This window comes from Aphelocoma coerulescens, chromosome 20 (genome assembly GCF_041296385.1).
Source record: "Aphelocoma coerulescens isolate FSJ_1873_10779 chromosome 20, UR_Acoe_1.0, whole genome shotgun sequence".
In the NCBI taxonomy this organism is placed as follows: domain Eukaryota; kingdom Metazoa; phylum Chordata; class Aves; order Passeriformes; family Corvidae; genus Aphelocoma; species Aphelocoma coerulescens.
In genome coordinates, this window is record NC_091033.1 from 7,992,282 (window position 1) to 8,008,572 (window position 16,291).

The 16,291-nt window shown below is 49.0% G+C and overlaps 1 protein-coding gene across 1 annotated transcript in view; it reads left to right on the forward strand.

Moving 5' to 3' along the window:
- CTNNBL1 (catenin beta like 1) overlaps nt 1-12,992 on the forward strand; it is a 47,452-nt gene extending 34,460 nt beyond the window's left edge. Inside the window, exons 12-16 of the mRNA XM_069033988.1 lie at nt 45-142; nt 1,203-1,283; nt 6,841-6,978; nt 7,577-7,649; nt 12,744-12,992. Of these exons, the coding sequence (XP_068890089.1) occupies nt 45-142; nt 1,203-1,283; nt 6,841-6,978; nt 7,577-7,649; nt 12,744-12,832 (479 nt within the window). The 3' untranslated portion in view covers nt 12,833-12,992. The remainder of the gene's footprint in view (nt 1-44; nt 143-1,202; nt 1,284-6,840; nt 6,979-7,576; nt 7,650-12,743) is intronic.
- Nucleotides 12,993-16,291: the final 3,299 nt, after the last annotated feature.

A 16,291-nucleotide genomic window follows, 5' to 3' on the forward strand; every position in this document is an offset into this window, starting at 1 on the left:
CCTCTTCCTGATCTCAGCATGCAATTTTCATTTTGTATTTCTAGAACATGTCTGTTCCATCCTGGCCTCCCTTCTGCGAAACCTGAGAGGGCAGCAGAGGACACGGTTACTGAATAAATTCACAGAGAATGACAGTGAGAAGGTGAGTGCTGAATGTGTGTCTCAGTCTCTGGGCTGCCAGGTTGGGAGGGTTCTTGCTCAGGGCAGGGTGCCTGGTGCACTCGCTGAGTTATGAAAAGCCATCCTCATACCTGCCTGCAGAGACTTGTGCTGTCACAGACCTTTGTTCTCTCATTCACATTGTATTTACAAACTGCAAAACTGGACATTTAGTGCATGGCCTCCACATCCCCTGTGCTCTTGTTTTCTGGTGCTCTTGCATATGGTAGTAGCAATTCTGTCCTGGGTTGTGTCTCTGCTGAAACCTGGCCATAAAAGACAATATGCAGTATTACATCGTGCTGGCTCTGAGATCAGGACAGCGTGGAAATGTGCCAGTGTGTGTGGTGGTGAAGCTCTTTTGCAGAGAGTTTAGGAGTTGCTGTGGTACACATTTAACATTCCCCACTCCTCTCCTAGAATGTTTCACTTTAGTGATGTTTGCTCTGGGAAATTCTTCCCAAAATATTTACATGGTGGTGGATAGATCAAAGCTTTGCAGGAAAGAAATAGCAGCTTTTGCAAACCAGGGGATCCCAAGGGATTTGTAAATTCTGCCACTGGGAAAATACTGGTTCCTTAGTATTCCTCATTAGTGTGTTTTAAAGGTGTTTTTCATAACCTGTTCTACCAATTGTAGATAATTACTAGATAGGATTTCAGCTGCCCTAACACAGTTCAGAGGAGAGTGGGAGAGCTGGAACATCCAGCACAGATAGACAAGTCCACTGGGGAAACCAGGAGCCTGGAGGACCACAGTACAGAGAGTGAGCTGGGGACACATGTCTGTTTGCTGCCTTTTATCTGGCACTGATGGGACCGTGTTCCCATATGGGATTACATCCAGATGCCTGCAGCCTCAGCATGCTCATCTGACCAGCACTTGTACCCTCCTTCTGTAACACGTTGCTTCCTGGGAGGGACAGAGCTGCCTGTTGCTTTGTGAAGGCTGAAGCTGTGAGGAAAACAAAATTGCATGAAGGATTAAAGATGATTGCATTGTTCTTTTTTCTTGCTTACATCTCTCTCTTCTGCCCTTGCAGGTTGATAGGCTGATGGAACTGTATTTTAAGTACCTGGATGCAATGCAGGCAGCTGATAAGAAGATTGATGGGGAGAAACACGTATGTATTAAGTTTTGCTGGGTCATGTCTGTAACACCTCTACACAGCCATGTCATCTGCACAGGATTTACGGCTCAGCCAGTCACTATTCTCGGGTGTGCCCTCATACCTGTGCTGTTACCTCTTAATTCCTATTGCCTCACTCTCCAAGTTCCAGGTAACATCAGATAAAATGGGCCAAGAATTTCTCTACAAGTGCTTCTGGCTGTCTCTTAGAGTGAATTTTACTAGAAGTACCTAAGTCTGTGATTCAATCTGCCTTCACTTTCACCTGGCTGCAGTCCTGCTTGGTTTGGCAGATGGAGAGCAGGTGAAATGCAGAGAGACAATTACATGATAATGTGTGAGGCCTCTTACCCTGGTCTGTAGAGTTGTGATCAGCGGCGAGGAAGTGTCTGTGTTGATGAGTTAGCTGAGGTGCAGCCAAGGGCTGTGTGCTCTCTGCACACCAGCAGTGAATGTGTGAGTGACACGAGCCTTGGTACCGCACAGCACTTTCTTGGAACTGAAGCTGGAACAGACCTTTTGAAAGGGAACAAGCGGCTGGAGTCAGGAAGCAGCTTGCAGAGCTGTTAGTGAGCTTGGCCAGCTTCCCACAAGATTATCTATATCAGTGCTGGGGAGGGTGTGAGATTGATTAGCGCCGATGGAGAGCAATGGCTGCAGCTGCCGTCCCGTGCTCCGCGCGCTCCACGTGCCACGGGCAGCAGCCCCCCACCAGGCCCCGACAAACAGCTGCCTGCCCACTGCCAAGGCTGCTTCTCCGGGCACTGCCAAATGTTCCGAGGGCAGCAGAGCGCTGCTGCTGCTCAAAGAGGCACAGGAGTGAGTGATGAATGGAGCTGCTTTTGCTGCCAGCACTCCGGCTCCATATGGACAGTGGCAGCATCACCACTGAGCGGTGGCCTGGAGGAAAACAGCATTTACCCTTTCCTGCTTTCCTTCTGTGCTCTGTCCTTCCTCCTCAAACAGGGCAAGAAATTATTTATTCTTTATGTGTTGGTGTGGGGGTTTTAGAACTCAAAAACCAGAATGTGTTTGTTTGGTTGAAGCCTTGTAGTGTGTTGGGCCTGCTGTACAGAGCCCTAAAATACCACATGCAGAGTGAGGGTATGTGCCCTTTATCCAGGAACACCCTGGAGCAGCCTGCAAACATTAACATCTGTAGCAAACATCCAGCACAAAGCAGGAGTGGATAGAATTTGAGTGTGAAGAAGCTTTTATGGAAGCTCTTCAATTAGTAATATTAACTCATTCGTGTCTACTAATGCACAAGAGAAGTAAAACTAAGGAACCTCAGATTCTCCTCCTGTATCCAGAGTAAATGGACCTCAATTCTTTACCTGCTATTAGAACTAATAATAGGATTTGGCAGAAGCATCTCATGGGTGCAACATACTGGGTACAACATGTATAAAATATGATGTTGAAGTTCATTCCTAGCTTGGAACACTCTTGGAGAATTATGGTTTGCTTTATTTTGTAGCATCATCAGATGGTCAGTGGGAGATCTCAGGGTCTCCTGAGATCTGAAGTGGCTCAAGCATTTTCCCCACACAGAAGCAGGCAAAAGCCATCATTCTGTCTGTCACATCACGGCACTCTCCGACTGTGACAGGATTTATGGGGCACTTTAATGTTCCTTGTTGTGGCACATGAATCACTGAGGTGGATTGTATGAACATTTCAGAAGCTGTGCTCTGTCACTGAGGGGCTTTTGACCTTCCCCTTGAAGTAGAGGACATAGTACCCCAAAAATCTGGTATACAGATGCTCACTTTTCTCCCTGCCCCATAGAAAAATGATACTTGGTGAGATTTTACAGGTTCAGCCTATGCTGACAAAGAGTGAGATCCAAGTCTGATGGACAGAGTATTCTGGTGTAAGTCTTGCATTACAAGGAGTGAAAAGCTGATTACACAAGGAATGACTGAGTGCTTTATCTTTAGTAGTGCAGCTGGCATAAGAAGCTCCTGCTCTTGCAGTTCTCCTCCTTTTTATTTCTTTTAGCTTGGCTTATTTTAGTGATCTGGTTTATAGCCCTGTTTTTCAGCCCACGGCAGTGATGGTGGGGGAATAGCTGAGGGTGGAAGGGAGGGGAGGAATTTCTGAAGCCAGCTGTTTTGAGGAGGAACAGTTGTAATAATCTGCACCCTAATCTAGACTGTGAAACAGGATGGAGTCACTGAGCCCCTTCTCAGTGTTACCCCCTTGTTTGCTTTAGTGAAATCTGTTCAGAAGGGTTCAGAGGTGATAACTTGGTGATTATCCTAACTGCCATGTGAAACCCAGGGGCAAAGTCTGTGAGTGCGTTGTCTCCAACACCTGATGCCTGTCTTAGTACTTTTCTCAGAGTTTTTAGTTAATGAAAATACTTCGTTCTCCTCTCAGTTTCTTTAATTATTTCTGTAGGAAATGGTGCAACATCCTGTGGCCTTTACCGCTCTCTAAAATGAGGTATAATTATGGGTGGCAGCGATAGCCTTGATGATCTCTAAAGATGGTAGGAAGTGACAAGAGATAGTTTAATATTTTTATAGTTCCACGGAAAATTATGCTCATCAGGTTAATTCAATAAAATATTCTCACCAGACACTTTGTGCTATAATGACTTACAAATTACATGCTAATTGTGCTACAGTTCAGCCACTCCATTCCTTGAAAGGAAGAGGTGGAACTCCTAGGATGAGCGTGGTATCCGCAGGTGGGCATAACAGGTGGGGATTTGTGTCAGCCCATCCTTTCAGTTTGGTGTAGAAAGACCAAATTGCCTGGAGCTGTGCTGAGGGCAGGACCTGATGGCTGTGAGTGTGGCTTTTAGCCTGTAGTCTGAAGGCCCCTCCTGAACATATCTTGCATCCCTTGGCTGTCCCCAGTGTTACAGACAGAAAGTAGTAAGTGGAGAAGCTCCATCAGAGTGAGAGACACGTTGTGGTGGTTGTTTTGGTGCATGGCTATTTGAAACATGCTCATTTCTGCCCACCTGGATTGGCCTCACTGTTCCACGTGGTGAGGATTTAAAACCAGGATCCTAGAGGTGTTCTTTGTTCTTGATCAGTACCCATTCCTTTTGCTCTGCCCAGCTGTGCAGTGCATGCTGGGCGGTGAGTGATAGATGAGGAGGGAGGAGGATGCAGAAATCTCCTCCACTGCCTGTGTGGAGCAGTGTGATCTTCGGTACAGCACGGGCACATCCATCGCATCTTTAGGCTTGAAGTCTCTACTTGACACCTCGAGGCCTGTCAGTCCTGCCTCATTAGTGTGAGAGAAGCTCATTTTAGCTTCACAGAAGCCCATCTTACTGCTGTCTTCTCCCATCAGCAAGGGGCATCTCAGTACATATTGCTGGCAGATTAGAAATGGCACCTGAGCGCTCATTTGGAGGTTAGCGACTGACAGCTTTGAAAGAGAGACCAAGTGGGAAGGGGGCTGCTTGCTACTGTACTGGAGGCAGATTAGCACTGAAAGGGTGGCTGTGGTTTTAAGAAAAAAAAAAAGGACTGTGAAAAGGCACCTTAAAACTGTACTTGTCTTCTAATTCATATCTGCTTAATTTACTGGCACAGAATAATCTTCTCTGCCGAGAGGGGCTGTTAGAGCTGCCGCCGCTGTGTAATCAAGACCGCAGCTGCCTGGATCCAGCTCCTGTGATCGCCGTGCTCGGATCAGAATACAGAGCAGACCCGGCCTTTGTTTCTTGCTCTGGAGATTCAGAGTCCTGGCCTGTGGTTGTTTTTCTACTCAGGAATTTAGCACTGTTGAGCAGAGCAGCCAGTGAGCCTGTGTGCAGTGCATAGTGTGAGCGCTGGTTCAGGAGTGAGTGTGTTGTCTTTCTTGAATGTTTTTTTCGATAATTCAGTCACTATTCAGCTCTCTTGCTAGCCAGACTCATCATTGTTTAGCTTTAGAGACCAGATTTGAGCCATTTGGCAGGGATGTAGGGTGAGGGAAGTCACTCCCTGCACAAAATTGGATTTTTCTATTTACTGGCAAGAGCTCACATGCAGGCTTTGCCCAGTCATGCCTGTGCCCATGATTTTGAGAACATGGAGTAAATGACTATCATGCATGTGTTGGAGTCTTCAGGATCTGATGCTAAAGTGTTACATCTGAGTGTAGCCAAAGCAGTTGATCTGACGGCACAATTAAGAAGGCACTGGCTTTTAAACTTGTTCTTTTACTGGCAGACTGGATTTCTAGGAGGAAAGGAGAAGTATTTCGCTACCTGAGCTTTCCTCTCCCTTTCGAGAGGAAGTGGGCATCAGCTGTCTAAGTCACTCCATCAGATTTCTGTCCAAGGAGCATCCATTGCCCCCCTCCAGGGAGAGTTGCACAGGGCTCATTTTCCTTCTTGTGCCTAAAACTCTCAACTCACCATTAGATGCGAGGGCTTGGCTTGACAGAACAGCCACATTTGGCAGCCTCAGTCAGCTTTGGTGCCGGTGACCTTGCGTGTGCCTGGAGCACGTGTGCCTGAGGAGGCGCGTCCTGTGGAGCGTTGCAGGTACGGGGCGCTCGCAGGTGATGGCTCTAATGAGGAAATATTGCTCCGCCGGCGTGCGCCCACCTGCCAGACGGCTGCGGAATAAATCACAGAGCTGCAGCGAGCTCGCCGGGCTGATGAGCTGCTTCCTTTGTTTAAGAACGAAAGCAGAAGACAAATCCCAAAATGCAGGAGGTGACACGTGACACAGTTGTTTGGGCCCGTCAGCCCCCACGAGGATGGAGCGCAGGCACGTCCCGGGGCCAGCTCGGAGGAGGCCGCTCTGAGCTCACTGCCAGGCAGCTCTTGCCAGTGTTTTGCAGAAGATGGGCTGTCTGGACATGAGGGATGGAATGAAATGGATTGGAGAAATGGAATGGCCTCTTGCACTCTTCCTCTGGCCTCCCTCTGGGCAGCTCTCACTGGTGAAACTCATGTATACAGAGGAAGGATGGATGGTGGGTCATCATTCCCATGGGAGTGAGAGTTCTTTGGCTAAAAGACCCTGGCCCGGCTTTGCCCTGGCAGCACCCCTTATAAACACAGCTGGAAGAGCCTGGCTGGGCATGAAAAAACTGGCCTTGTGCAGGATTTTCAGATGTGTTTTCTCATCTATCAGTCAATTATGAAGCTGGAAGCTAGATAGGTCTTTGAGTGTGCTGGAGTCATGTTCTGCACTGCCGAACAGCACCCTCAGATGGCCAGTAAAAGAGCAGGTTTTGTTCCATTCTCACAAAGAACTTGTAAATCACGGATACATGGGTCTGTTCCATAGTCACGCACTCTCACCCCTCAATGTAGAAATGTGATTTGTATGTTTAAATTAAAATTTTAACTTGCAGATGGACACACTTCATGACCAGCAAAGGCAAAACTTCTTCAAAACCGAATGAAATGTTTTATGAATTTAAATGAATTATTAAAAATACTTCTTCAGCAAGAAATATATAGCTGATAATGTTTGGGGGAACAAAACAGTTCTTAAGAAACCACAAATTCCACCAACATTTTGCCACTCCTAATAGGAAGTGCTCTGAGAGAATCCTCACACCTTTCCTTTGTGTGGCTTTACAGGACATGGTGCGTCGAGGAGAGATCATAGACGATGACATGGAAGATGAATTCTATCTCCGTCGTCTGGATGCCGGGCTCTTTGTGCTGCAGCTCATCTGTTACATCATGGCAGAGATCTGCAATGCCAACGTTCCCCAGGTAAAGCTGTGTACAAGGTTGGCAGATGATGTGTGTTTCCATTCATGGTGCAGACAAGGCTCTAAATCCTTGCAAATGCTGCTGTGTTGAGTAATTGTGTCTCTAATTCCCTTTTTTGGAGGAAACCTCCTGTTTATTGCACTTGTGTCCATACAGCTCCATCAAGTTGCAGCAGATAGGAGGGCATTAGTGGGGACAGAAGCTGATGTCACTACATTCATATAATCTATATGAGCAAGGTCAAGGTTTGAAATGGAAAGGCCCTGTTGATGCCATTGCTGAGGGAGCAGTGGAAAGTGACCTGCTCTTGGGAGGTCTCGCAAAAGCACAGCTACAGCTTTTCTTGATCTGTGCAAAATGCTGCCATCTCTGCCTCCTCTGTGAATACGTTGGGGTTTGTGAATGCATTCTGTGGCTTCTTATTTCTGTGCCATGTGCCTTCCTGGGTGTTCCTGAGCAGATGTGAGGACTGCCAAGACTGAGTTGATTTTGTGGTCCTCAGGTCTCTGCTTATCCCTCAAAGTGGGAAAAAGTGGGGCTGTGCATGGACTTGTGTTGCACTGAAGATCTCTTTCTTCTCTTTCCTACTCCCCATCAGATTCGTCAGAGAGTCCACCAGATCCTGAACATGAGAGGCAGCTCCATTAAAATTGTTCGACACATCCTGAAGGGTGAGTAGAGATATCTCTGTGCAAGTGTCTCATCGCTACCAGGGACAGCTTGGTCATCGCTGTGCAGGATGAGCCTTCTCATGTAATTCTCCTTGGCTTCCTGAGCATCTCCAGGCAGCAGCTGAGCAGTGTTCCAAGATCCTGGCAGGGCTGGAATCGCCCTGATTAGTGGCATGCTTTGCTTTGCCTCCGAGTTAGGACACTTGCTGTAGCTGCTGTCAGAGAACAGCACGTCACTTCACGCTTCCATCAGCTCCAGCCTGGCTGGAATTCACTGCTGACATTAACATGAGAGTAAATATTTAAGGGAAGTGTACACGCCTGCTAGAGGGAAGAATAGTGGAGTCTCATCTTTCATTAACATGGCCCTGCACTTTACCATCTGCACCATATTAGTACCCGTGGTGTATTTGTCTTGTTCTTAGTGTCAGATTAATATGGATTATAGCATTAAAGTATCCTCTATAGCTTTAAAATGTAGCTGTTGTGATTTGCAATCCCAGTTTTAAAGTACTGCTTGTTATTTTTAATGCTCATGGTGAATTAGAGCAATGCCTATTTGAGCTGTGGCCCTCCTCTGCAGCCTGCTGTCCTTCAGCAGCAGCAGCCACTGGAACTGAGGGAGAGGAGGGCAGGACTCAGCCTCTTCCCATGGCCCCTCGGAGCTGAGAGGCTTAGTGAGAGCAGCAGGGGACCAGAGCTGCCCAGAGAACATGCTTCCTTATGGAGTGTGTCTGCTCCAAAGGGGCTGTGTTGTTTTCAGTGTGGGGCGAGGAATTTGTTTTTCTTCTGGAGGGAGAGGAAGGTTGGCAGCATTTCTGGGATACTGGGCTGTGGGATGTGTTTCAATGTTTCTGCTTTCTTTGGGAGCAGCAATGTTCTCCTGGGCTTTTCTTGCCTGTACTTCAACACTGGCGGGTACACACAGCTTATTTCCTGTAGAACCTGTTGGTTTTCTCCCTTCTCATATGCAGGAAAAAAGGAATCAGAAGGCTGCCTGGCATGACAAAATTAAGAGTGATTTTCTGACAATGTAAGATTACCTGCAGGTATAGGCAATCTCTTTGGCCCTTGTCCTTGGCCACGAAGTGCAAGTTAATGCCTGCTGGTGAGCAGGGGGGCTGCATAGGATGTCTTTTCTGATTTTAATTATGATACTTGAAAATTCCTGCCTCTGAACCACCCCTTTCCAGTGTGGAGTATGGCACACGTCCGCCTTCAGATTCCTACACTTGCCCTGGGCCATGGGTCTCTGAGGGAGTTGTCTGCAGACCTCGCTGGATTTGCACACCTCACAGTCACGGCTCTGGGTTGTTGATTTACATACTAAGCTGAATTGGAGGGCAGCTGCATTAAAATTTCATCCGATTCTTTCTTTCCCAGACAGTGACTTGCATTGTGAAACTTCCTCCGTGGTTGTATTGGGTGTTGCAAGCTCAGGGTCGTGCTGGGTTGGATGCTCTCAGCAGCACCACATTCCCTGCCTGAAGGGGCACATTGGCTTGTTAATAATGCAGGGATGAGTACAGAGTTTGGGCTCTGACTGCAGCTCTCCCCATCTCCTATACTTGCCAGTTTTAGAGACTTCAGAGACAATAGTCAAAACCTCAGTGATAAATTTGTTAGTGGGTCCTTGTGAAGACCTGCAGTGGGACCCAGGAGGCAGGAGCAGCACTGGGCTCAGCTGCAGTCTGGGCTCTGAAATTTGAGCTTTTCAGTAGTTACACACCTATGTCCACATCTGTGGTCAGCACAGATTCACCAGCCTGTAACAGCAGCAACACCTGGGACATTCACCTGCCTCTCTGAAGGAGTCAGTTCCCTGGACACAGCTTCCCAGGAAAGCAAAGGGGTTGGAGCAGGGGTTTGGATGTGGACCCTGCAGTGTGCTGCTGGGGTCAGCAAGGGACTTCCAAAACTTCACTGGACTCAACTGTACGAGTCTCTTTTGCAAGTGACTGAGAGATCAGGAGCTTGAGCCTTGGCTGGAATGTTTCCAGGCTACTTCCCAACTTGCTCTCAGGACAGATGAGGATCGGTTTATTTTTACTTTTTGTTCAGTGTTTTGCTCTTGTTCAGTTTTTATTTTCTATTTTTGCATACTAATTAGGTGCTCAGTTTTTAGTTTGATTTTTATGGCCTACATATTCTCCATGTTTCTCTGGCAACCTGACAGCTGATGGATCCCTTGGGGTGGCTCAGAATTACTTACGATGCAAGCAAGGAAGCGAGACTGTTTTCTTATGGTAGGGCTTTCAAGGGGGAGGAGTGGGCAGGGAATAACGGGAGGCTCATTAATGCATTTCTGCAGGCTGACCAGTCCTCCCACACTTCCTTTTTCTGGAAGATCAAGCATTTCTTGCAACAGGACAGTTAGTTTATGCTTTGGAAGAAAACACTGAGTGGTGTGTGCCTTGGCTATGGAGATGTTTTAGGGATGGAGGCTGGGTTCGGGACTGCAGCAGTGTCTGTATCTTGGGGAGGTGCCTGGTCTCCATCTGTCATTGGGAACTGAGTGAGGCACAGGCCTCTCTGAAGCTATACTTGGCTCTGGAGTGGCAGATCTCCCTGTTCCTCACTGATCCAGAGAGACTAGCCATTGGCCCTGGCTGCCTCGGGAGCTCTGTCAGAGCTGCTCCTGCTGAGGCCCCTCCCCAGGACACATCTGGTGCCAGGTGAGTGGACATGCTGGGAGCTGGGCATGTGGAATGTCTGCTGCACAGTCCAGCCCGAACCTGTTAGCACAGGTAAGCACAAAGGAAGGGTCAGTGTGCTCTGAGGATGGAGCTCAGTCTGGCTCATGGTGCCTCCATCTGTGCAAGCTCTGGAGCTTCCAATATCTATTACAAGCCTCAGTATTTCCCGATTGATTTTTACTGTTCTGTAACCATTGTATTTTGTCTAATGAAGCAGAAACCAATCTTGGGCCCTTTCCCTTTGTGTAGCTACAGCAGTGTGTAAGCTCTGGTTAACTGTTGGCAGGGGCAGCTTACATCTGAAATTTTTTTTAGCAGTCTCAGTGGAGTGGAATTTTAAATAAAAAAGTAAATACATAAAATCTCAGTCAGAGATTTACTTTTTTAAGCCTGGTTCTGGGGGTTTTATCTGGTGTCTTCAAGCTGCTAATGCTTCAAATGAGCATTAGTAGCTGTCATAACCCAGTAAACATTCTGCCTTGGAGTCACTGGGGCTTTAGTCTTATAAAGCCTAGATGTTTAGAAGGAGAAATGCTGTGCATTTGGACAAGATAAGAAGAATTTTTGTCTTGTTTTTGTTTGGGTGATCTCCTGGCACAAAGGAAGGGCAGTGTCATTAGTGGCACTCAGCAGCTCCCTGCTTGAGCCCTCATCCAAGCAGTCTGGCCATCCTTACAGCTGAGGGCAGAGCTGCTGGCTGTGCCAGCCTTGGAGACTGTGGCTGTCCCTGACCTGGGCTGGATGAGGCCAGTGCAGGTGGGAAATGTTGCCCTTGGGCTGCAATAAACTGCAGCACTTGCACCCAGTGGGGCTGATCCAGAGGCACTTACCCTGATGGAGCATGGAAAAGGCTGCTGGGGACAGAGCCAGCTCCTCCACCAGCTCCCGGGGATGCTCTGGTACTGCCTGAGGGGACGGGGAGCCTGAGCTACGTGCCAGCCTTGGCTGGGAAGGGGACCAGGATTCCTGTGCACTGGGATTGTCTCCTGCCTGTGGATCCCTGGTGCAGCCCTTGGCCAAAGCACACACACAGTGCAGCCGGGCCAGGCTGCCCAGCAGCAATCAGCCCATACACAGGGAGCTACAAGGAATCTGTCCTTGTAGGAGCTTTCTGCTGCCTGTAAGAGCTGTGGAGAGCAGCTCCTCCATCGAGGGAAGGTGTCCTGAGCTGGTCCCTTTGCTGGGACAGTGGGCAGCTCAGATTCACCTGCAGCAAACCTCACTGTTACCACCTGCTCATGTTCCAGGTACTGGAGCGGTTTATAAATATTAAAAATATTTTTCCCAGAAGCCTGACAAAGAGCTTTACTGCTTTTACATGGAGAGAGTGCACACAGGAGGGAAGACTCCCACATCAGCTAACTTCTGCCTGTCCTCAGTGCTTTCAGTGCTCCTGTAACAAAGTCTTTGATGGAGCTCAGAGCGTGTAGCAGTGCTAAACGTATAAATATTAAAGCAAACTTTCTACAGCAACTTACCATTCAGTGCTGAATACAAGCTGTTCTGTTTGTTTGGAAGAAGGAAAAGAATGCAAGCAGGCGGAGGCAGGGAAGCGCTGTCTTAGCCATCAGCCTGCTCCTGATTTCCTCAGATTTGTTCAGCTTCTTGCTTCTGCAGCTCAGAACCTGCTTTTCATTTTTTCTTTTTAAACCGTCTTTGAAAATGCAGGTTCTGGTGGCAGGAAGGAGGGAGCTGGTAGGGGATGAGAGCTGCCAGCTCCAAATGAATGTCAGGAAGGAGAGCTACAGAGGGAATGTTTAGTTCTGTGGTGTTTGGCCATGTGCATGGATGGGCAAGACCATGGTCAGGGTGTGGTGTCCTCTGCCTGATGACAAGGAGTTTGGTTTGTTGTTAAATCTGAACCGGTGACTTTTCTTCTGTGTGGTTAAAAGCAGTGGTAGATGGAGGAATTGGGGTCTCCTCGACAAAAATCCTCATTCAGGATGCTTGGACAGCAGGAGGTTAAACCCAGGGCTGTGAATGATTAACAGTTGTCACAGACCTGGCCTGACCTTCCCTGATGACACTCAGTGTCCAAAGGGACCTAGGAAGCCAGTGATTTGCAGTGATTTATGGTACTGTTTGCATTTCCTGGACATAATGCCATGATTCCCATGCCAGGGAATGGGTGCTCCTGGATGCTGGTGTCTGCTTGGACCAGAGCAGGGAGTTCTCTGCCTCCATCTGCCACAAAAGCTTTAATGAGTGTCAGTAGGTGTTTGTTATGCAGAGCTTTAACCCTGAGGATGGGCAGGAAAACCATCAATGCTTGCATTAATTCCCATTTGGCTGTGTGCTGTGTCTGTGGGTATAGATTGTGCTGTGGTGTCTGCAGTTGTTGCCCTTGGTTTGTTCCTGTTGCACTCAAAGCCTGTGTCCCTCTGCTCTCTCCCTGCAGAGTACGCAGAGAACATCGGGGACGGGAAGAACCAGGAGTTTCGGGAGAGCGAGCAGAAGAGGATCCTGGATCTGCTGGAGAATTTCTGAGGAGCTGGGAGACACCTCTGTGTCTGCCCACAAGGACGTGGCACCAGTTCTCCCTCCTTCTGCCCCTCCTCCAGCCTCTATTGCACGATGAAAGTGATGTTTCTATGAAACTGCTTCTAAATGGGATTTGGGAGATATTAAAGATAGTTTGCTTTTTTTTTAGTTCCTGGTTTGTTATTTGAGCAGTGTTCTGGGACTGGGGCTGCAGCTGCATACCCAGCACAAAGCCAGAATGAAGTTCCTCTCTTTCTTTCCTTTTTCTCCCTAAATCAAGCTTCCAAGGATCAGTGTGAAACAATACAAATGTATGTGTGGCAGGGAGGGCAGAGAGGAAGGCTGGAGAGACTGTTTGCAAGTTACTCCAGCCTGATCAGTTAATGAAAATGTACAACCCTTGCTCTGACGGGAACCTGGGAGGCTGAGGTGGTGATGTGTGTCCAGTTCATCCCTTCCTCAGTGGCAGAAGAGATCCAGGAATCGGCCACATCAGCCATTCTTGGTAAATCTTCCTGAAGGTGAGTGGGAATTGAAAGTAGGTTCTGGCACAGGCTGGTCCCTGTTCCCTGCTGAAGAGGGAAAAGAGGGAATGCGTCTGTTGGGGTTTTACCCAGAACTAAGAGTGAGGGGAGGTAAGCAGTGACATGCCCAAATTTCATCGCCTTCCTTTCGCAGTCAGCTTTGGGTCTTGGCTGTGGTTGTTCAGTAGAAAACCAGTGTTGTGGTTCCTAGACAGGGAGCTTAGCTCTTGGAGCAGCAGTGAGTCCCCAGAGCAGAGGGAGAGCCCTGCCTGCCTCAGGGGTAGGGACCACAGCTCATTCTCATCACCCTCTGCACCACAGTGTGGTTTTGGGTGTCATTGTGCCAGACTCTGGCACTTCCCTGAGCCGGGACTCCCAACTGGGATAGGAGGTAGCAGAGGATATTTTCCTGCATCCTCTTTTCTGCTGCTAGAGTTAATGACTGTCATCACAAACCATCGTGGCTCCCACAAGCTGGGCCATGCCTAATTTAGAGAGATTTGCATGCTGGCAGCATTCATTTTTTATCTCCAAGAAAAATGCATTGTCAGGGAAGCTTAAAGGCTTCCTTCAATCCTGAGTGCACAGACACTGCTGGCCTGGCGCTATTGAACGCTGGTGTTGAGGGGATCAGCATGGAAGTCGTGGCTTCAGCAGCCACAAAAATATGTATTTTTGTGCAGAACTTGTTACATCCCTCATGTCTTTGTTCTGTTTTCAACCTGCTTCCTTAAAGGTGGTTTTTCCTTTAGCTTTTAGGTGTGGCTAGGTTTTTACTTGAGTCTGGGAATCATTCCCTTTCCATACCAGAAGTTGTGGTCAGAGCTGGTCTCTTGTTTTCCCTGGAAGGGGACTGGCTGTTGCCTCACTGCACTTGTGTTGGAGGAGCTGAGGAGAAGGGGAGGGGTTTGAGACAAAGCAGAAGGGGGACATAGTGAATGTGGAACAGCTTCAGCTGAGAAGTAGGGCCGTGTATCTGGGGGAGAAAAGGGTAGGGAAATTCTTGAGAAAACTGCAATAAACTGCCTAAGGGCAAGGTAAGTTTAGAAATCTGAGTGTACATTTTAAACCTGATTTCACTGTGTTTGCCACATGTGTGTGTACATGTGATCGTTTCCATACACAGCTGGTGAGCTGGTGTGGGTGTGCAGTGCATGATCCCTGCTCCAAGTTGACTCCTCTCGGATGGGGAAAACCTCCTGCAGCATCTGCTGGGAGTGAAACGTCGGTCACTGCCCCAGTGGGTTGTGCCAGTGAATTCCACTGGAAGCACTCGCAGCAAGGGACAGGGGCTGGAGGAAACAAAAGCGTGGTGGTGTGTATGGGTTCCCTGGACTCCTTGGGGAGCAGGGAAGGGTCCTGGCATTGCTCCAGCTGCCAGCATTCTGCTGTCCTGGATCCGGAGAAGGAACAGGCACAGCTGGTGATGGGGCCTGGGCCTCAGCAACATCCTGTGAGGTGGTGTTCCCTCTGCAGGGCGTGGAACGTGGTGCCGCCACTGCACTGTCCCTCACGGTTCTCGGGGCCATGGTGCTGCACCTGGGGAGCCAGGAACACCTTGCTGTGAGTGTTTTTGTCTTCCCCAGCTGAAGGAGGAATTTGTGGGATTAGGAAATGGCAGTGTGCATCCCACCCAGCCCAGCCACTGTCCCTGTGATGGATGAGGGTGCTCCAGATGTTGCTGAGGAATTTGCCCAGAGATGGTTCCTGCAAGTCAGGCTTTTACAAGGTGGATGATGAATTATTCTCTTCTAATTTCCGAGCTCTTTCAGAGGGAAGAGCCCCACTGCTCCAAAGGAGCCCAGTCAGTTGTGATCCTCATGATCACACCAGGCCCTGCCATGCACCCACAACCCAGCCCCATGTCCCACTGCTGGGAAACACTGGATCCTCTGCCTTGATCCTTGGGATGGGCGGGGGGCCCACCTGGGCCCACTATTATTAATTAAGGTAATTATTCAGCTTAATGTGCTGCTTCTGGCTAGCTCTGTGCTGTCATACTGAGCAGCACAGAAAAGCCTTGGAGGTGTGAGGATGGGCACCCTGAGTCTTGGCAGTTGTGGAGAATGATGTTATTGTAATTGAGGGAGGATTAAAAGGTGGAGCTAATAACAGATTTCCTTGAGGAAGCATCCATAGGCTGCAGACAGGGGAAATTGTGTCCTGGTTTAACCCTGCTGGTTCTGTGGCCATGGAACAGCAGCATCACTGTTGGCTTTTGAGCTAAATGTGGGTTTTGGGAAGGGGTGTGGGAGTGGCACAGCCCACATGCAGCACCTGTGGGACTCGGCTGCTGGGAGTGATGGCAGGGACTGGGTGACAGGAGCCTGGTGGCCTTGGCTCCTCTGTGAGCCCTGAGCGTGTTGAGCCACACTCCCGTGCCTGCTCTGCTCTCAGGGTACCGGGACAGCCTCTGCCCAGGGCAGTGGAACATGCAGGGACAGAGACCCCTCTCCATCGCACCCCTCCCTGGGCTGTGTTTTCTTGTGTCTGACTGTAAACAGATTTGACTAAAGAGGTAAATGAGAAGGTAATTAGAGGGAACGTGATGGATGAGGCACTCTGGTGATGGGAAGCAGGAAACTTGCCCTCCAGGAGAAAGGAGCTGGGAGGGTGTTCTTCAGCAGAGCACCTGGGGTGCTTCACACTTCCCCCTGCAGCAGAATCCCGGGATGCAGTGGTGGGAGGTCTGACCCCTGGGGATGCCCAAGGCTGCCCCAGGCTGAGATGAGCTGTGGGCAGTGGCCACTGCATGCAGGGATGAGCCCATCACCCAGACATCTGGACTTTGCCAGGGCACGATCCAGGTTCCGTACCAGCTGCACGAGGCTGCTGAGCACCAGTGCAGGGTTTAAAAGCAGGAAAGCAGCAAGGGATGAGGCAGATGCTGTTCTCAGTCTGTGGGGTCATCAGATTCCTCTGCTCCAGGGAGGTGCTTGCC